We start from the raw sequence: 20467 nt of genomic DNA on the forward strand, positions 1-20467 counted from the left end.
GATGCAAAAACAAGTGGGCAGCACTTTTTACATTTAACACTCAGTAAATTAAATAAAAAAAACACAAACAGAAAAATTAAAATGATTCATTTAAAGCGTTTATTTGTGTTTTGATCGCGCGCAAAAAAACAACAACATACAAACACACACAGAAAAATTAAAATGATTCATTTCAAGCGTTTTTTTGTGTTTTGATCGCGCTTCCAGGATTAAAACTGTAATTTCCAAGTCTAGTGAAGTATGCCTACCACCTGTGTGGGCGCTGTAGTGGGGGAAGCCAGATCGTGACAGTCAGTCAGCAGCGGGGCTGTAAACATGGCGGCGTGCACGGCTACAGGGCTGTGCCCCAAACCCCGTTGCTCCTAGGCTACGAACACGGAGACACCCCAAACATGGAGACCGAAGAGGAGCAACACATCACCACGCTCCTCTGCATGGGCTTCCCGGACCCCGACGTGATAAGGAAAGCGCTCCGTTTGGCCAAGAACGACATCAACGAGGCGGTCGCGCTCCTGACCAACGAAAGCCCGGGGCTCGGCTACGGATATGAGCCCATGGAGAGCGGGCCTGCCCCCGCCTTGAGTACAAGCGGCGACGGGGAGACGGGCGGGAGAACCGGTACGGGGGGTTTCGATCCCCCGCCGGCTTACCACGACGTCGTTGACGGAGAGGTGAGATCTCACTCCCGATGTTACGCTTCGGTACTCGGAACTCCCGGAGTGAGTGGCTTCGCCCATTTAACTAGCTCCGTGTTAGCATTGATGCTAGCTGCGCAGCCACCCCGACGTGAGCTGTCAGAGCAGGCGTGCGTGGGGCTGTGGATCGCTACCTCGGCGCATTGGCGCCAAAGCATGTCACCGGCTCGCAGTGGCCAGGAACTCGAACCTGCACACGAAAATACTTTTAATATCCATTTTTAACTTACTGCACAACCTCGCTAGTAGTAGCTGCCCGGCTAGCTGAGGAGAGTTGCCTGCAAAAGGGGAGCACGCGCTGCACCGCATCAATGGGAAATGCACAGTTGTAAAAATAAAGAAATAAATATATAAACTTGTTTTTTATTTGGAAGTATCATGGTGGAATGAATGCATCTTTTTGCATTGGTTTAGGGGACCCCCCAGTGTTCAGTTAGGTTTAGGGGACTCCCCCCTGGCCCTCATGTCATGGGGGTTGCATTCCATTGCAGCTGGACTTTTTTGAGTGGTTTCGCAATTCCTGTGGACTACGTGGCTGTTTTATTGTATTTTGTTTTTGCTTAAGGTTGACTCACACATCTACACCCAAAACAAACTCAGTCCTACTTGGCTTAACCTGTTACATCCATTTTTACTAGTGTTCAACTCATGCCATCTTATCTCAGAAGACTTTGGGGTACGTTCGGAACTGATTGCCAGCCAATCACAGGGCTCATATCGACAAAAGATTCACATTCACACCTCCCAAAACAATCTGTTATTATTTCACTTCCACATTCAAGTGAACACCAGCGTGCATGTAAACAACCCGTTGACCACTTCCCGCTGGCCCGTCCATCCGTCCGTCCGTCTCCGTCTGGCTCCTCATCAGTGCTGTCACACTGTGATGCAAGCTGTTAAATATAAACGGACAGTTGTCAATTTGCTTCACGCACAAATAGTCGCCGTGTAGAGAGAGCGAGAGAGAGTCTTGTTTTCGCAAGCGTGATCGAGCATTTTCTGCTTGTGATAAAAATAAATGTAAAGTTTCCACAATAATCACCTCCTTTTACGTCAAGGCACTCGTGTGAATGAAATGATCTTGCAGTTTGAAATTTTGGACCACCGAAACATGAAATTACAAAATGTTCCTTTTTTTTTTTTTTTTAACCCCCCACCCCCCTTCCGCGTCGCCTGCTTAGTGTCATCGCTCCTAAAATAGCCCTGCAGTGTCTTTGACAAATCCATTGCAGACTTTGCCAAAGGGTGAGAAAGGGTTCGCCAAAACAAAGATGAGCTGATCTTTTTAAGGGCGGAGAACATTTAGGAGCAGAATTGTGATGTTCCACTTTGTAAAATTCCAACGAGTTCAATCGCAAACCTATTTCCAGTAATAATTGCTTGTGTAATTTCACACTTGATGTGTGAGCAGGTTCCCCAGAGACCCATTTGTACACAATCAATTAAAAAGTCGATGCCCACCCTCCAAAGATATCCCCTTTAAAACCGTCCCGCTTTTCATTTTCATCCTCTCCTCATCTATCAATGCATTTGTCATTTTTAATATTCTCCAAAGAGGAAACACTGAAATGCGATCTCGCTTAAGGACCTTCACCACTTCTTCCTGTTCTCATTTTTACTGTCACCGATTGGTTTGGCCAGTAACACCAGAACTCACACTTATTGTTTACCGCTCATGAGTGAAGATGTATTACTCAAAGCATAAAAAGCCAAAGGTCAAAGAAGTTGATTTTTAACCCGTGCTCGGAATTGAAAGCGGCTCAGTAAAACAACAAAATCAATATTATTGTCAGAGTAATCGCTTAAAAAATTTTGCTGATTAATTCAATCGTTTATTTTCCATTAGTTCTGTTATTTATTTATTTAATTTTTTTGGGGGGTTGCAGAGGAGCAACGATGAGAACGGAAACTGCTCCGGCAGCAGCAGCAGCATGGAGTTCCCCACCACCAACTTGTACGAGCTGGAGAGCCGAGTGTTCACCGACCACTGGTCCATTCCGTACAAGAGGGAGGAGTCGTTGGGCAAATGCCTCATCGCCTCAACTTGCCTCGCCCGGCACGGTGAGACCGATTTTGTGTCAAGAAAGAAATATCGGTTCGTAAGATGGCCGACGTTTCAATTCAACCGCTCCGTTTTCATCAGGCCTCGCCGACGCCGACGAGAACTGCAAGAGGTTCGTGGAGCGCTGCATGCCGGAGGCTTTTAAAAAGGTGAGCCGTCGGAGTCTCCAGATAGATTCTGAAGATCTCAACCATGACTGACCTCTTCATCTTGCTAGTTGCTGACCAGCAGCGCCGTGCATAAGTGGGGCACGGAGATCCACGAGGGAATCTACAACATGCTGATGCTGCTGGTGGAGCTGGTGGCCGAGCGGGTCAAGCAAGACCCGGTTCCCGTCAACCTGATGGGTGTCTTGGCCATGGTGCGTATTATTTATATCCATTTCGCCATTTTCTTTGAATACTTAATAGTAAAACTAGTTGACTTTCTTTGGTGTCCACCAGGCCTTCAACCCGGACAACGAGTACCATTTTAAGAACCGGATGAAGGCGTGTCAGAGGAACTGGGCTGAAGTTTTTGGAGACGAGGCCAACATGTTTGCAGTTTCTCCGAGCAATTCTTATCAGAAAGTAAGGCCGAACTCACCTGACGCTTGATATTTACAAGATTGTAAACTTAGGTTTAAGGGTGTGAGGAATGTTAGCTATTATGTTAGCGACTGTAGCGAATGTTAGCTACCATATAGAATGTTAGCTACTATAGCGAGTGTTAGCGACTATAGCGAACGTTAGCTACTATATCGAATGTTAACTACTATATCAAATGTTAGCTACTATATCAAATGTTAGCTACTATATCGATCCTAGTGGAAATTCCGTGAGACACTCCGCGCTCAGAAGTGGGTCAGCTAAAACCGTAGTCCACTAACGGCCCATAAAACCACGTGTCTGAATGTGTTTAGGAAAACTGCACTTTAAAAACCCTTTAGGGGGCAGTTAAATATTTAATCTAGTTTTATATTCAGCCGGCTAAGGGCAGCCAGAATGAATGTCTTGAATATTGCTACTAGCAGTAAGCCTCCACAAAGGCACCCATTATTGAATGTTGCTTGAAGTCTCCTCGGTGTGTTGAGGTCGGTTTAGAATAACGAATTAAATGGTGCTGAGGGGCAGGCCAGTGAGTTCTTCATCTCCTCGTGTTGAGCCGCAGACGTAAATGTATGACTGACATACAGCAGCCGTCAGCATGACGCCGCTTAACGCACAATGATTTTTTTTCAGGAGCCGCACGGTTGGCTGGTGGATTTAGTCAATCAAGTAAGTCAATGCTTTCACTGTTGTTTAAAATCACCTGGGATGGTTTTATTATGTATGTTGGGGGATTTGCTGATGTCAGCGGTTTCGATCATGTCAAGCTTTGAGTTCTTCAGTAACGCTACCACGCCATTGGCAAACGTCCCATACATATCAGATTTTTAACCACTTATGGAAGTGGCCTCCATAAGGATATCCGATCTCATCTTTTTTACATTTTAATGTCTTCCCCAGTCCGGACTGGAGTATTAAAGTATACATATTTCTTACCTCTGCTTTTGTATTTGCTTGTTTGATGTAGTTTGGTGAGTTGGGAGGATTCACCGCCATCCAGACGAAACTCAACGTGGAGGAGATTGAAATAGCTGTAAGACTATACACACACATGTCCCCTCCGCCTTGCTTACAAACAGCCCGACATACCTTTAAGAGACACGGCATTCTTTCCACGCTGGTTCCGAACAGAGAGAGCGGGCTTGAGGTTCCGCTTATCCCGTCACCCTGTAACGGTTGAAATGCGCCATTGTTTCGTCTCTTCTGAAGCATCCTTGTGCTTCAGGGAACCTTGCCGGAAGCGTGCTGATGGGAAACTGTTGATTTTTTATTTATTTTTTGGCTCCTTAAGAGGGATCGCGAAAGCCTGAGAAGCCACTGCCAGTGTGTCAAAGCTTTTATTGACATGTTGGATTCACAAATAATGTTAGCATCTATAAAATTAAATTAAATTTGTCAATGTAGCCACAGGGTTGCAAAATGTGAATTTCAGCTCGACCAAAAAAATGAGCTTGTGTGACCCTTGGGGTATTTAGGCAAGACATTTTTGTTTAGACACGTTTTATAAAAATGATGAAAACAAAATGGAGATTGCTTGCTTTTGAAGTCAGCTTAAGTGAGAAGCCAGTGAAAGTGAGAGGTGAAAACACAACAGAGTAGGAGGATGGTTTCCTCTATTCCTGGCTCCCAGGGGCGACCCATTCATTTGTCTGCTGAGAAACAGGAAGTCGAGTGTAGCAGTGAATAGCTGAGGGGAGGCGGCAGTCGCAGCACGAGGCTTCGACTTGATCAAACCGTGCCCGGCTGAAACGCACAAAACGTTCATTCATTCGTTCATTCATTCAGGCACTCTGAAAAGAAGTGATTTTATTAAGCAAAGTAGCACAATGTAGTTTATAAAAAACATACAATAATGACATGATGGAATTTTGAATGTAATCTTGACTGAGGATAAAGAATCTACGCCCGTGAGCGTTGCTGTATTATCGAGCTAACCGAGCAGCTAACATTTAACACATGCCAACAAAGTCATATTTTTGTGTCCCGCAGTGTGTGTCTGCTTTGGTCCAGCCTCTCGGCGTTTGTGCCGAATACCTCAACTCCAGCCTTGTCCAGGTAGGTGTTCTATTTTTTTTTCCCCACTATGAGCCCAGATTAAAAAAAATATGTGTGTTCCAGCCGATGCTTGATCCAGTCATCCATAAGATGATCACATATGTACAGAACCTGGAGGAAAAGGACCTCAAAGACAAGGTAATACGGCCAACATACAAAAGTCTGGTTTCAATTTCCACACCGCCTCAAGCGGAACGACCTTGTTAGTGTTTTTCTCGCTCATCTGAAGATCAGGAGATCATTTGCAAGCCCGTAAATTCCGTTGTTCGTGTTTGAACTAGCGGCTCGTGAGCATCCCTGACCTGTTGTCGGCCATCAAGCTGCTGTGTATGAAGTTCCAGAGAGAGATGGTCACCGTGGTGGATGACCTGCGGCTCGACACGTTGCTGCGCATGCTCAAAACGCCCCATTTCTCCACCAAGATGAACTCCCTCAAAGAGGTGAGCCGCCGTGACTAACTTTAAGGTCTCTCTGACCGTATTTTGACCCTTTTTTTGCCTTGCAGGTGACAAAGTTAATAGAGGAGAGCACGGTGGCAAAGACTGTGAAGAATGCCATTGATACGGATAAACTACTGGACTGGCTTGTGGAGAACTCTGTTCTGTCAATAGCGCTAGAAGGTCAGGAATCATCCATTTATGAGCATGGCCACAACCTTTGGTATTTAATCATGTTGGAATTATTCCCTGTTGTCGCAACAGGCAATATCGACCAGGCTCAGTATTGCGAGAGAATAAAGGGAATCATCGAGCTGCTGGGAAGTAAACTCTCCCTGGATGAACTTTCCAAAATCTGGAGGATACAGGTTAGCATTAGCACACACACACAATGGTGGTGTAGCCCAAAAAAAAAACGGACATGTGAACCCTGTCGTGTGTTTGCTTTTCAGGCCGGCCAGTCGTCAACTGTGATCGAAAACATTCACACAATCATCGCCGCCGCCGCGGTCAAGTTCAGCTTCGATCAGCTCACTCATTTGTTTGTGCTCATACAGAAGGTCGGCGACAAGTCACGTTAAGTGAAAAGTGTCATTTGGCTAAAATGTGTGTGGTGGCTCATTCAGAGCTGGGAGGTGGAGAGCGATCGCGTCAGGCAAAAGCTGCTCAGTCTGATCGGGAGGATCGGAAGGGAGGCGCGCTCTGAAACCACCACCGGCAAGGTGAGAGTTAGCTAATGCTAATTACGGTTAGCACTTGTATGGCGTTTCATGATATATGGTAGCGTTAAGCTAGCTGCTTTTCATGAGAGGAAACATTTTGGGGTTCAAATGTTTTTTTTGTTTTTTTTTACATGCCAGTTTTACCACCTTGGAGTGACATACAAACATCTTGAAGCAAGCACGCTGTGCCTCTTTTTTTTTTTTTTTTTCCCGGTCTCATTGTCTTGCAGTTCAATTTCAGTCAAGCTAGCAGATGTTCAAGTTGAAGTTATTCCATTCCATCCTTTTGTTTTGTTTCCGATTTACACCGCCGTGACAGAAAAAGTCGCACTTGTCACTTGAAGATAAATCCAGCCCGACATACCGATTGCGTGCGTTGCGTCCAGGTGCTGGAGGTGCTTTGGGAGTTGGCGCACCTCCCCACGCTGCCCACCAGTCTCGTTCAGCAGGCTCTGGAGGAGCACCTGGGGATCTTGAGCGACGCCTACGCTGTCAAGGAGACCGTCAAACGCAACTACATCATTAAATGCATCGAGGACATCAAAAAGGTGGGGTGGGGGGCGAGCAGCCCCGTACTCGTCCCTCCTCGTTTATTTGCTCCTTGAGCATTGGCTTTTATTGTATATTTTTTTTATGGTTCTAAAGTTGAGGGGGCTCAAGGTTCAGCGGGTTCGTTTTTAAAGCAAGCGTTGCGTTTCATCACTTGCTTGCGAACGCTTTTGTGTGAAGCTGCCACGTCCCCGTTAACTGCACTTCGGTTCTTTGTGGAGTGATTTGTGAGAAACACAAGTTGACACACGATTGTTATTTTTTTAAACAAATTGCATTCTTGGAATTTTCTGAAGATCAAGACAAGATTATGAACAGAAAAGCAATCATTGGACGACATTTCTTTAAGTAAAATGAACTACTCATTTTTGCGTAAGTTTGCACCCCCTAAGCAGCACTGGAATTCGGGTGTCATTTTTGTCCCAGATCGCGCAGATGTTATTGTGTCAAATGAAAATATGTGCTGTCCAGACTCAAGGGGACCCAAAAGGCAGCGACACTCAAAGTTCATTTCTCTCCGGCTCTTGGGGAAAGCGGAAATCTCTGTTGGTGAAAGTAAGAGAAGACGCCCGATTTTCTGGTCCCCCCCCCCTTTTTTATTTTTTATTTTAAATCCCACCGACTTCTCTGGTCTTCAATCTCGGTGCTTCACCAAACGAGTGGGCTTTCATTGGTCGCACGTGGATAATTTCAGGTGTATGCTAATTTTGGGTTTGGGTCATCTTATAGCGGGTGTGTGGAAAGGAATCCAATCAGAGCCATGGATTTTTTTTTTTAAGTGTAAATTCCACGCTTTGTATCCATGGCGCTGATTCTCTTCCTCGCTACAAAAAATGCAAGGTCAGCGATGGCAAGGCCGTCACGGTCTTGCTTTTTTTGTCGTCTGTGCTTTTTTTATTGCTTTCGTCCGATCGTCTATCTCGTGCTTGTTCCTCTGGCAGGCTTCTCAGCCGAGCAGCCCTCAGGCAATTTGGGTGGTACCCGCCCTGCGTCAGTTGCACGAGATCACCCGCTCCTTCATCAAGCAGACCTACCAGAAGCAAGACAAGGTTACCCCCAAAAAAAGTCACAGCGATAAAAATATATATTTTATAAATCAAAATATTTCATACAACAGAGCATCATCCAGGATCTGAAGAAGAACTTTGAGATCGTCAAGCTGATCACGGGTTCCCTCGTTTGCTGCCATCGGCTCGCGGTGACCGCGGCGGGAAACGGTTGCCTGTCCGGCTCTACCATGGTGGACGGGAGATACACCTACCAGGAGGTTCGGATCTTTGTCTGGCTTCAGCATAATTCCTGCTACTGAACTTCTTGTGGACCCGCTTTCCTCTCCACTTTCAGTATCTGGATGGCCACCTGCGCTTCTTGGCCTTCTTCCTCCAGGAGGCCAGCCTCTACCTGGTGTGGAACAGGGCCAAGGAGATCTGGGAGTGCCTGGTGTCCGGCCCGGATGTTTGTGAACTGGACCGAGAGGTACCCAGACGATGCTGCAAACGCGGCGTTCGCAAACGTCTCATCTTCTTCTCATTCCCAGATGTGCTTCGAGTGGTTCACCAAAGGCCAACATGATCTGGAGAGCGACGTCCAGCAGCAGCTCTTCAAGGAGAAGATCCTGAAACTGGAGCCGTATGAGATCACCATGAACGGTCGGTCGGGCGTGCATCTCGCAATCGAGTGTCTGCTGCACCTGCTAACATCCTTACGTGTCCCTCAAGGTTTCAACCTGTTCAAGACCTTCTTTGAGAACGTCAATCTGTGCGATCATCGACTGAAACGCCAAGGAACCCAGTTGGTCTGTCTCCACTCGCGTTATTCCATAAATAAGCAAAAAGAATCGTCCTCAATGTGCTCAAACGCTTTCAGTGTGTGGAACGGCTCGACCTGGCAGGGATGGACTTTATCTGGCGTATCGCCATGGAAACCCCCGATGAAGAGATAGCCAATGAAGCCATTCAGCTCATTATTACATACAGCTACACCAACCTCAACCCCAAAATGAAGAAGGTCAGCGGCAAGAACTTAAAATCGTGTTTCCACAATCACTAACCAATTAAAATCTTCGCAGGATTCCGTATCTTTGCACAAGAAGTTCATCGCCGATTGTTATAAGCGACTCGAGGTGAGTGTTGCGCAACGGTGATGAACATCTCAAGCGCACCCCTGAGAACTTTTTTTATTTATTTTTATATCAGGCAGCCAGTTCTGCTTTGGGCGGCCCTACTTTGACCCACGCCGTGACTCGAGCCACCAAGATGCTGACGGCCACCGCCATGCCCACGGTGGCCACGTCTGTACAATCACCTTCCAGGTACCATCTACCATCAAGATGATTAAATCCAACCCCACGTCACAACCGTCTTTCTCCTCCAGATCCACTAAGCTGGTCATAATAGAAAGACTGCTGTTGCTGGCCGAACGCTACGTCATCACTATCGAGGTTAGAACTTCCACCTCCGCCACAAATCTGTTTCTATTCTTCTGTAAAACCACTTCACCTCTTCCTGGCAGGATATGTACTCGGTTCCTCGCACCATACTACCTCACGGGGCTTCGTTCAACGGACACCCCGTCACTCTTCACATCACTTATGAGTCTACCAAAGACACGTTCACCTTAGAGGTTCTGCACCCTAAATAACCCTTTATTGATTAACATCTCCAGAGGAAATCTCAATTCCTTCTCTCTTCTTTGCAGACGCACAGTAATGAAACGATAGCAAGCATCCGGTGGAAGATATCCGAGCACTTGAGCTGTCCGGTGGATAATGTCCAGATCTTTGCCAATGATAGTGTGGTAGGTGTTGCTAAAAATAGGAGCTCTGTGTTCCTCTTTTTTTTTTTTTAATACTATTCTTATGTCACTCCCTCATTAAAGTATTGTGCTCCTCTCCCGGTCATGTGTTTCCCCTGAAGTCAATTGTAGCTAATCCATCTGGCGTGTAGCGAGTGGCAAGGGAAACACCACCTTAAGCAACATCCCGATTTTTCTTTCTTTCGTTCTCTCATTCGATCCCTTCCGCTTTCCCCTTTCACCTGGTGTTAGTTGACCATGAACCGGGACCAGAAACTGCTGTCCCAGCTCGGCTTTAGCGACGAGCAGAGCTTGACGGTGAAGAGCTCGGGCACGGGCACGCCTTCGGGAAGCTCCGAGTCGTCCGCCTCGGCCTCCAGCGGTTCCAGCTCGGCCGTCTTCAACTCCGCCTACGCTCTGGAGCAGGTAGAGCGGTAACGCGTCCATTTTTTACGCTTTGGTTTGGTTCCAACGTGTGTTATTGTCGTCTTACTAGGAGAAGTCCCTACCTGGCGTTGTTATGGCGCTGGTGTGCAGTGTGTTTGAGATGCTTTACCAGCTGGCTAACTTGGATGAAACAAGGTAGAAAACGCTAAATAGAAATCATTCAAGTTAAATTGAATTACAGAATTAATTATTGAGTGTGTTTTTCTTTTCTCCCAGGATCACTCTCCGTGTAAGAAAGCTGCTCCTCCTGATCCCAACAGATCCCGAGGTGCAGGACGCTCTCGACAACTTTGTCCCCAAAGAATCCAGCGTATGGAGCCATCAGGTAAAGGCCACGCTTTGTTATATATGTTTTTAAATTTCCCAAACATAAATGACAAAACGGTTGGAACGTGAAACCATTTTTGTTGTAGTACCAAGACTGACCTTTTGGAGGCAGCACTCCTACTGTGTTGTTTATTCTTCTTGTAGAAGACGTTGTTCACCCTCGGCCAGGGGACCGGCTCTCGCTCACCATCGACAGCTTCTAAAAATCAACATCAACCCAGCGCCGCGTCCATCCTGGAGTCCCTGTTCAGGTCCTCGGCCCCGGGCATGTCCACCTTTCGAGTGCTCTACAATCTGGAGGTAGGCGACGTCATGTTGTGTGTGTGTGTAGCTCACCAAATGAGATGCTCACTTTTTTTCATTCACGCCTCAGGTGCTGAGCTCCAAACTCATGCCCACGTCTGATGATGAGATGGCGAAAACCAGCAGCAAGTCCTTCTGTGACAACTTCCTCAAAGCAGGAGGACTCAGGTATGACACATGAAGCATATTATCAAAAGAGTTAATCCTAGGAGGGGGGCGGAGTCATGATAGACTCGATTTTGTTCTTCTCCTAAATGGAGTTTCTGTTCATTTGCAGTCTGGTGGTGAATGTTATGCAAAGAGACTCCATCCCTTCAGAAGTGGACTACGAGACCCGACAAGGCGTCTACTCAATCTGTCTTCAGTTGGCCAGGTGAGGCCAAATGCATTAGAGGGCGCCAAAAATTTAGTCTTCCATGCTCACCCGCCTTTTATTTTTTATTTAATTTATTTATTTAATTTTCTTCAACCACAGGTTCCTTCTGGTTGGCCAGAGCATGCCCATGGCCCTGGATGATGATGTCATCCGGGACGGGGATGCGCTGTCGTCCCGCCCGTTTCGCAACGCCGGCCGCGCCGGCCGCCAGCTCTCCCTCTGCGCCACACCGGAGAAGTCCACCTACAGACAGATGTCCCTCTCTGAGCGCTCGTCCATCAGAGTGGAGGAGATCATACCCGCTGCCCGTGTGGCTATTCAGGTGATGCGGGCTACTTACTGCTTCTCAAAATGGCCGACCCAGCACACTACACAGAACCATTTTTTTAGACCATGGAGGTGGGCGACTTCACCTCTACCGTGGCGTGTTTCATGCGACTGACCTGGGCGGCGGCGGCGGGGCGACTGGATCTTGTCGGCAGCCCGCAGCCAATCAGAGAGACCCACGGCTCGCTTCTAGCTCAGGGAGTGCGCACCAGAGTCAGTAGCACAGGTGAGAAAAAGGTTGGAAAGCATCTTCTCTAGGAACATTTCTGAGTAGTCACGATACTAACGAAGTGTTGGGTGGCTTCACAGGAAGTAACTGCAGCTCCAGCAGCGAGGGAGAGACCACGCCCACCGCCCTGCACGCCGGCATTTGCGTCCGGCAGCAGAGCGTCTCTATAAAGGACGCCATCATCGCTCGCGAGGCTCTGTCGCTCCTGGTCACCTGCCTGCAGCTACGTTGTCAGCAGCTGTGTAAGAATCTCAAGTCACGCTCGTGCCATTCATCTTGAGGGCCTTCTGATGTTTTCTCTCCACAGCTTCTTTTTATAACCTGCCCTCTGTGAACGACTTCATCATTGACGTGCTGCTGGGATCTCCCAGTGGAGAGGTAAGGAGAGATTTTTTTTTCTTCTCAGGGTTCCAAATATCTTACTGTGAGCTTCTTCATCGTTTTTCTTTCAGATCCGCCGCGTGGCCTGCGACCAGCTGTACACGCTTAGCCAGTCAGACACGTCCGGCTTTGCCGACGTGCAGAAGCCCAACTTGTTCCTGCTCTCGGTCATCCTCACCGCTCAGCTGCCACTGTGGAGTCCCACGTCGGTGATGAGGGGAGTCAACCAGAGGTAAATCCTAGAAGAAGTCCAAATAAGATCGGAAAGGGAGGAACATGGCGCTCATGTCGTTGCTTGGATTGCAGATTGCTGTCGCAGTGCACGGAATACTTTGACCTGCGATGTCAGCTCCTGGATGATCTAACAAGTGAGCGTTAAGTTGAGCTCCACTCGAGTGCTCCGATTCCTTATCAACTTTTCCGTTTACCTTTTAGCTTCGGAGATGGAGGCGTCGCACGTCATCACCGCCACCATGCTGGAGGACGAAATCTCTTGGCTGGACAATTTTGAGCCCAGCTGGAGCTCAGAGATGGAGACCAGCGAGGCGGACAACATCCTCCTGGCGGGACACCTGCGGCTCATCAAGACCTTGCTCTCACTTTGCGGCAAAGAGAAGGAGCATCTCGGTATGTAGTAGCGGACAGAAGTATTGGGACACCGAGTTGAAAAGCTCGTCGACACTGATCCTTAAATTTTTTACACAGGCCCGTCGCTGATCCAGCAGCTGTTGGATGACTTCCTGTTCCGAGCGTCACGCATCATTATCAACACCTCCAATTCCACCGCCTCCCCGGCCCCCAGCCACGATTTCCATCCAAAGTATAATAATCGCTCAAGATTATTTTTCAAGACAGAAAATAAAATGATTTTTTTTTTCGGACTACCTGATCCAGGTGCAGCACGGCCAGCAGCCGTCTGGCGGCCTACGAGGTCCTGGTGATGCTGGCCGACAGCTCCCTCTCCAACCTGCGACTGATCACCAGCGAGTTGCTCTCCATGCACCACCAGTCCGACCCGTCGCTCTGTAAAGAGTTTGATGTAAGGCGAGATATTCCACCCGAGCTCTGACGTTCAATTTTCTTATCTCGTTTTTTTTGTCAGTATCTTCCTCCTGTAGAGAGCCGCTCCGTTTCGGGTTTTGTGGGTCTGAAGAACGGCGGAGCCACGTGTTATATGAATGCCGTTTTCCAGCAGCTTTACATGCAGCCGGGTCTACCAGAGGTACCCTCGGCATTATTATTATTTTTTTTTTTGTTATATATTATATATATTTTTTTTGTTATTTATTATATAAATATTATGTTTTTTTATTTTTAGAATTTTTATATAATTTTTAATCTATATATAAATATATATTTAATTTTTTATTATTATTTTATTTTACATGCTGTTTACATAAATTATCGCTTCTCAAGGCGTTCCTGTCGATCGAGGACGACACAGACCAGCCGGATGAGAGCGTCTTCTACCAGGTTCAGTCTTTGTTTGGTCACCTGATGGAGAGCAAACTGCAGTACTACGTCCCGGAGAACTTCTGGAAGGTATTAGAAGATTTGATAAAAATAAAAATGAAGGACTTAAAAATATGGGCTCCATTTTAAGATCTTCAAGATGTGGAACAAAGAGTTGTACGTGCGAGAGCAGCAGGACGCGTATGAGTTCTTCACCAGCCTGGTGGACCAGCTTGACGAACATCTCAAGGTATGATATTCTTCCAATATAATCTTACCGTGCACTAAATCCAACTTTTTCCCCTCTTCTGCCAGAAAATGGGCCGAGAGCAAATCTTCAAAAACACCTTTCAGGGCATCTACTCCGACCAAAAAATCTGCAAAGACTGCCCTCATCGGTGAGTCTGTGGCCACTACATTAGGTATTGTATCTTTCATCGAACCTGACAACTAAATGGAAACTGAATTGCAGGTACGAGCGGGAAGAGACCTTCATGGCGCTGAACCTCGGCGTGACCTCTTGTCAGAGTCTGGAGATCTCCCTGGACCAGTTTGTCCGAGGGGAGGTTCTGGAAGGCAGCAACGCTTACTACTGCGAGAAATGCAAGGAAAAGGCATGTAAAGCTTCTCGTCTTTTTTATTTATTTTTTTGATGACCAGCGTTCCTAAAAGGTTTCTTGTATTCCACAGAGGACCACTGTGAAGAGGACGTGCATCAAATCGCTCCCCAGCGTTCTCTGCATCCATCTCATGCGCTTCGGCTTCGACTGGGAAAGCGGACGCTCCATCAAATACGACGAACAGATTCGGGTGCGTACGGAAGGAAGGTGTTATCCATCCATGTCGAGACCGACGAGACGTCAACTCGTGTTTTGCAGTTCCCCTGGGTGCTGAACATGGAGCCGTACACCGTGTCGGGGATGGCGCGCCAAGACTGCAGCGGCGAGGGCGGCGAGGGCCGAGGCGACGGCACGTCTGGCGGCTCGCCCAGGAAAAAGGTCACCATCTCGGAGAACTACGAGCTGGTGGGCGTAGTGGTCCACAGCGGCCAGGCTCACGCCGGCCATTACTACTCCTTCATCAAAGATAGACGGTAAGTTGTGTACAATTTAGTATTTGTCCGCGTTGATCATATTTTTGTCCACCGGGTGCGCAGCGGCAGCTCGCGAGGACGTTGGTACAAGTTCAACGACAACGTGGTGGAGGAGTTTGACATGAACGACGAAACTCTGGAGTACGAGTGCTTCGGAGGAGAATACCGGCCCAAAGTTTACGATCAGTGTGAGCATCACGTGCAAACTGTTTGGAGCTCCATTAAGAGCAACGTTTTGATTCCTGTGTGTGTGTGTTTGCAGCCAATCCTTACCCGGATGTGAGGAGAAGATACTGGAATGCCTACATGTTGTTTTATCAGAAAATCAGCGATCAAAACTCGCCCGTCCTGCCCAAAAAAAGCCGGGTCAGCATCATGAGGCAGGAAGCAGAGGACCTCACACTGTGAGCGATGGACACTTTTTATTATTAAGTCAGCAAAGGTGGCAAAATTAATGAATGAAGGTTTTTTTTTTTAGGTCCGCTCCCTCCTCGCCCGACGTCTCACCGCAGTCGTCCCCCCGCCCCCCCAGGGCCAACAACGATCGCCTCACCCTACTCACCCGCCTGGTCCGCAAGGGTGAGAAGAAAGGCCTGTTTGTGGAGAAGATGCCCACCAGCATCTACCAGGTGGGCGTCGAGCTTCCCGCGTCCTGATTGCGTCACCGCCTTGACCTCCCGGTTGTCTTTGTGACCCCGAGTAGATGGTGAGGGACGAGAATCTCAAGTTCATGCGGAACAGAGACGTCTACAACAGCGACTACTTCAACTTCACGCTCTCGCTGGCCTCCGTCAACGCGGTGAGTTTTTTTTTTTTCAGGTGCAGACAACTCCGTAATTATTGAAGACAAAATTAAATCTTGTTTTTTTTGCAGACTAAACTGAAGCACCCAGACTACCAGGCCATGGCCAAAGAAAGTCTCCAGCTGGCCGTCCATTTCCTCTTCCATACCTACCTGCACACCAAAAAGAAGCTCCGGTATGAATAAAGACGAGTACCAACATGAGCAGTTGCATTTATGTCACCATGTCTTCTTCACTCGAGCAGCGTGGACACCGAGGAGTGGATGGCCACCGTGGAGGTGTTGCTGTCCAAAAGCAGCGCGGCTTGCCAGTGGATGATTCAGTACCTGGTTGGATCAGAGGGACGGGAAATGACCAGGTGGGAATTATCAGGCGCCCTCTAGCGGCCTTTACTGTAAAGACAGCTTGAGTGAAAAGAACAACAACAAAACTCTGAGGACACTTTCTGTTCTGCTCATCACCTCTAATGATGATAATGATAATAACGATGATGTTCTTCTTGCTGTAGGATTTGTCTTCTGGAATGCGGCATGAGGGAAGTACGGGTGGTGGTGGCGTCCATCCTGGAGAAGACCCTGGAGAGCGCGCTGCACTTTGCCGACCCAGGTCTGGACGGGCTGACGGACGCCCTGCTCTCGCTGCTGGACAAGGACGTCCCCGAGAACGTGAAGAACTGCGCGCAGTACTTCAGCCTCTTCAGTAACTTCTCTCAGAAGGTAACGACGGCAATTTCACACGTCGTGGTTTCCATACAATTGAATTTTTTTTTTTTCCACTCAGGGTTGTGAAGCTTGTCAACTTTTGTTGAAGCACTCGGCCTATCGCCGGATGCTCCTTTTCCTTTTGGGACCCAATCGCCAAAACAATCAGGTAGACTTTTAATCACAAGCAGGTGCGATCACCATCTTGCTTCGTCTTTCCAACAAGTTCTCCTCTGGTTCTCTGTAGAACCGGCGGTGGAGTCCAGCACAGGCTCGAGAGTTTCTCCACCTCCACAGCACTCTGTCGCTCATCACAATGCACTCGGACCTCGATTCCCAGCGGACGCACGGTGAGTACACGTCCCCGACCCGCATATTTGTTTTCACGTTACAATCAAGCTGATTACATCCTCGGCGCAGCTCCGGAAGGTTTCTGCCTCCGTGTCGGCAGCATCCCGTCCTCCACGTCGCTCCTGCCTCTCCACCCGGACATCCTGGCAAACATCTTCACCCCAGAGGGACAACCCTACCTTCTCGAGGTCATTTAAAAAGCACGTTAAAAGAATATGGAACCAAAATTTAACATCATAAATGTTCAGGTGATGTTCGCCATGCGAGAGCTGTCGGGTCCCTTGACGTCTCTCATCAGCATGGTGACCTACTGCTCCTACTGCAACGAGCCTTTCTCCTTAGGGGTGCTTCAGCTCCTCAAGGTAAGCGACACAATCTTCCGACGTGGCTTCTCTTCATTTCAACCCCTTTTGTGTCCCGGCAGACGCAGCTGGAGACGGCGCCGCCTCACGAGTTGAAGAACATCTTTCACATGCTGCAGGAGCTTCTGGTGAGTACTCAGGCGATACCGTGATGATGTCACCAACAGGTTGGTGAGTGTTATTTTGTCTGGTTAAGGTGGTGGAGGACCCGCTGCAGTCCCAGAGGCTCAAGTACGCCTTTGAATCGGAGAAAGGCCTGCTGGGTAAGTCAGGGATCATCTCACATATTGCTCAAAACTATTTTTGAAGGATAAATAAATCCACGATTTGATACTCCGCAGCTTTGATGCACCAGAGCAACAACGTGGACAGCAGACGTTGCTACCAGTGTGTCAAGTTCCTGGTCACCTTGGCCCAGAAGTTCGTAGCAACCGCTGTAATCCAGTCAAATGTTGAAACTATGATTTGTTTACACTTTTTTTTTTTTTTGCCGCCAGGTGTGTTCCAGCCAAGGATTATTTCAAGGATTTATCTGGTCACTGGAGTTGGGCAGTGCAATGGCTCCAGAAGAAGGCACGCTTATATTCAGTTCTAGAAAAAGACATTGTAAATGAATTATCATCATCAATGTCTCCACTTGTCCTCAGATGACAGAACATTATTGGACGCCGCAGAGTAACGTGTCCAATGAGACGTCAACCAATAAGAGCTTCCAGCGCACCATTTCGGCGCAGGTATGCACATATCGGATTTCATTTTTTGCATTCCAAAAAAATCCGATCAATTGAAGCAGGGTGTGTAGACTTTTTATATCCTCTGTGATATACATCTGTCTAGTGTGTGTGTCTGTATTCATATTTATGTATGTGTGTGTGTGTGTATATATATATATATTTTTTTCACGTGTTTGTACTAAAAAATAGTTGTGCCTTGTATTGTAAAAATACGCACACACACTGCCGCCTCAACTCTGTCTGTTTGTGTGAACCCATGAAGGACACGCTGGCGTACGCTACGGCCTTGTTGAACGAGAAGGAGCAGTCGGGCAGTAGCAACGGCTCCGACGGAAGCCCTGCCAACGAGAACGCCGAGCGCAGCCTAAGACAGGTAAACCCAACGACACACAGGAAGTCAGCGTTTCTTTTTTTTTTTTTTACAACCCAACTCTCCTCCTCGTGTACAGGGATCCGAGTCTCCTATGATGCTCGGCGATTCCAAGAGCGACCTGGAGGACGTGGACCCTTAATCTCCTTTTGAGGGCAGACAAACCCCTCCGGAAGGCGCCCGGGCCGAGCTCCACAAAGCCCCTCAGCCATCCCCGATTCGGGGTGCATTTATTGCCCGAGGACGTTTTAAGGAAAACAAACAACAAAAAAAAACGAAACCGCCAATCGGAACAACAGAAAAGAGGAATAACGTACATGTGAGGAAAAAACCGAGAAAATCGTGAATTACTTCCACTGATTTATAAGGGCAGTTTGGATTCAAGGGGAAGCTGCCGATCTTCCTCCATCCATCATCTTTTTACAGCGAGGGAATGGTGGGGCATTTTACCCTTTGTCGTTTTACACACACACACACACTAGCCAATAACATTTTGTCGCATAGATGTAAGATAATGTTTTAAAAGTCTTCTAGAGGAACCTCGACGTGAACACACACACAGACACACACAAGCACTTGCTTGGCGGGGGGGGGAGGGCGTCTTGATTTGGGGGCGGGGTCTTAAGTCTGCACTTTATTTGTTCACTACGCGCTTCCTCTAGAGCCTCGTCGCCTTTTTGTGTGCTTTCTCTGCTCATTTTAACACTACTACTCAGTACTAAGCACACAACACGCTTTTTTTTTTTCTTTTTTAATACGTGCGCTCTTTTTTTCTTTTACGCTCTCCATCACCTCTTTGGGCTCGGGTGCGAGCCTTATGCAAGAAACTGAATATTTGTAAATGCCAATGCCTCACACTTGCACGCACACACAGGCCAACATCCAAACCACACGCTAACGTTACCTCTGCCATGCTTTTATTTGCATTTTTGTGTCTTTTGTGCCATCGACAATACACACACATGCTCATACACGCTGTTACCTCGGCCAAGCTTTTATTTGCCTTTTTGTCTGGTGCAGTCTTGAATGGATACTCACACAAACACACACAGAAAGACTTGTAGCTTTGACTCAATAACGCACACACACATGTGTAGCCCAGTTATCGGGAGTTCCGAAGTGCCTTAATCTCCCGATAACTCCAACTGTCACCCCCCCTCCCTACCCCGCCGCACAATGACGTTGATGTAAGTGTGTGTGCTGGGGAAGGCTTCAGCAGATCAATGTTTACACGGCGAGGACCTAGGAAGCAATTTCAATGGTCATGTGATCACAACCCCCCCTTCACCCACCCGCCACTCACCCAACTACCCTAATGTGAGGCGTGTGTGTGTGACGAAAACCCCTTGTTTGTGTGTTCAAAGGAAGCAAAAAAAAAACAAAAACTTAATCTTTACTTTTAATGACAAGGAAAACCTGGGTTATGATGGAGGGGGGTCGGGGGGGGGCAATCATAATCCAAGTGGATTTTACCATCAGGTTCTTTTGGACAATTCACAATCTGCCATCACGTTCTTGTGTATGTGTGTGTGTGTGTTTGTAATGCATGTTAAAACACTCAAGTTTTAATTTGTACGACAACAGTTTGATTGGGGGGGGAGGGAGGGAGGGGGGGTTATTTGATATAAAATAAACTGGAATGCACAAGCTATGTGTAAACATCTGTTGTTGTTTTTAATTTGCAGTTTTGTTCTCTAGAGTGCCGATGACGTCAGAGCAGACGTAGAGCGGGGCAGCTGCTGTGCCTCTTTAAGGGTGTGTGGACGCAGGAGGTGGCTGCCTCTGCGTGCCTTCCATCAAAATAAAGTGACACCAATGACAAGTTGATCACAAAGTGTTCAATTGTTACTCCAATATATTTACATTAAGAAATACTGCATATGTGAATAATGTGTGTGTGTACCTCTCATGTTGAGTAGGACGTGCTACTTCCTCCAGGTTCTCATTCCACATCCCGGGAGCGAGAACAATCTAATAATACACACATCAGTGTCAACAATAACCGACTTTAATTTGCAAGGAAACCAACCTTAGGGTAACACTGGCACAGGCTCCACGTGGTCCCGACCAGAACCATGGCACCGCCCAGAGCACACATGGTGGCGTAGACGTGAGGCCTCTCCCTGGTCATGATGAAGAGGCCCAAAGCAACCACGCACCAGCCGGCAACTATCAGCCCATAGCGGTACGGCTTCCCTTCCACCATGACACTCAAGCTTGAAGGTGAGGTAGTGTGTGTGTGTGTGTGTGTGGGGAAAGAGGAAGGCGGTCAAGGTTCCACTCTGCTGCCTATTAAAGCCCAAAGACAAGC

The 20467-nt window shown here is 47.7% G+C and overlaps 1 protein-coding gene across 2 annotated transcripts; it reads left to right on the forward strand.

The window, feature by feature from the left end:
* Positions 1–230: 230 nt before the first annotated feature.
* Positions 231–19990, forward strand: usp24 (ubiquitin specific peptidase 24). Of its 2 annotated transcripts, XM_049725368.2 has the most exons (67): positions 231–671; positions 2582–2756; positions 2839–2906; positions 2975–3118; positions 3201–3326; positions 3978–4013; positions 4312–4377; positions 5334–5399; positions 5463–5537; positions 5681–5839; positions 5905–6019; positions 6101–6204; positions 6289–6396; positions 6463–6558; positions 6945–7106; positions 7579–7662; positions 8049–8156; positions 8225–8374; positions 8452–8583; positions 8645–8756; positions 8826–8902; positions 8974–9114; positions 9176–9229; positions 9303–9418; positions 9481–9547; positions 9619–9729; positions 9805–9903; positions 10153–10326; positions 10397–10482; positions 10564–10672; positions 10819–10974; positions 11048–11145; positions 11255–11350; positions 11453–11675; positions 11744–11906; positions 11990–12151; positions 12217–12287; positions 12362–12522; positions 12597–12658; positions 12726–12917; positions 12996–13110; positions 13185–13329; positions 13393–13512; positions 13707–13832; positions 13894–13992; positions 14058–14140; positions 14215–14356; positions 14433–14552; positions 14621–14835; positions 14899–15023; positions 15098–15239; positions 15314–15464; positions 15539–15634; positions 15710–15813; positions 15883–15996; positions 16147–16354; positions 16419–16508; positions 16587–16689; positions 16760–16878; positions 16939–17052; positions 17115–17180; positions 17249–17315; positions 17394–17472; positions 17550–17625; positions 17700–17786; positions 18049–18159; positions 18236–19990. In XM_049725368.2, exons 1-67 carry the CDS (start codon positions 393–395, stop codon positions 18296–18298), a joined length of 7863 nt encoding a protein of 2620 aa, XP_049581325.1. In that variant the 5' UTR covers positions 231–392; the 3' UTR covers positions 18299–19990. The 2 variants fall into 2 exon arrangements, with proteins under 2 accessions (XP_049581325.1, XP_049581332.1); XM_049725375.2 differs by lacking the exon at positions 7579–7662 and having other exon boundaries at positions 234–671.
* The last annotated feature ends 477 nt before the right edge of the window (positions 19991–20467 follow it).

This window comes from Syngnathus scovelli, chromosome 10, assembly GCF_024217435.2.
Source record: "Syngnathus scovelli strain Florida chromosome 10, RoL_Ssco_1.2, whole genome shotgun sequence".
NCBI lineage: Eukaryota > Metazoa > Chordata > Actinopteri > Syngnathiformes > Syngnathidae > Syngnathus > Syngnathus scovelli.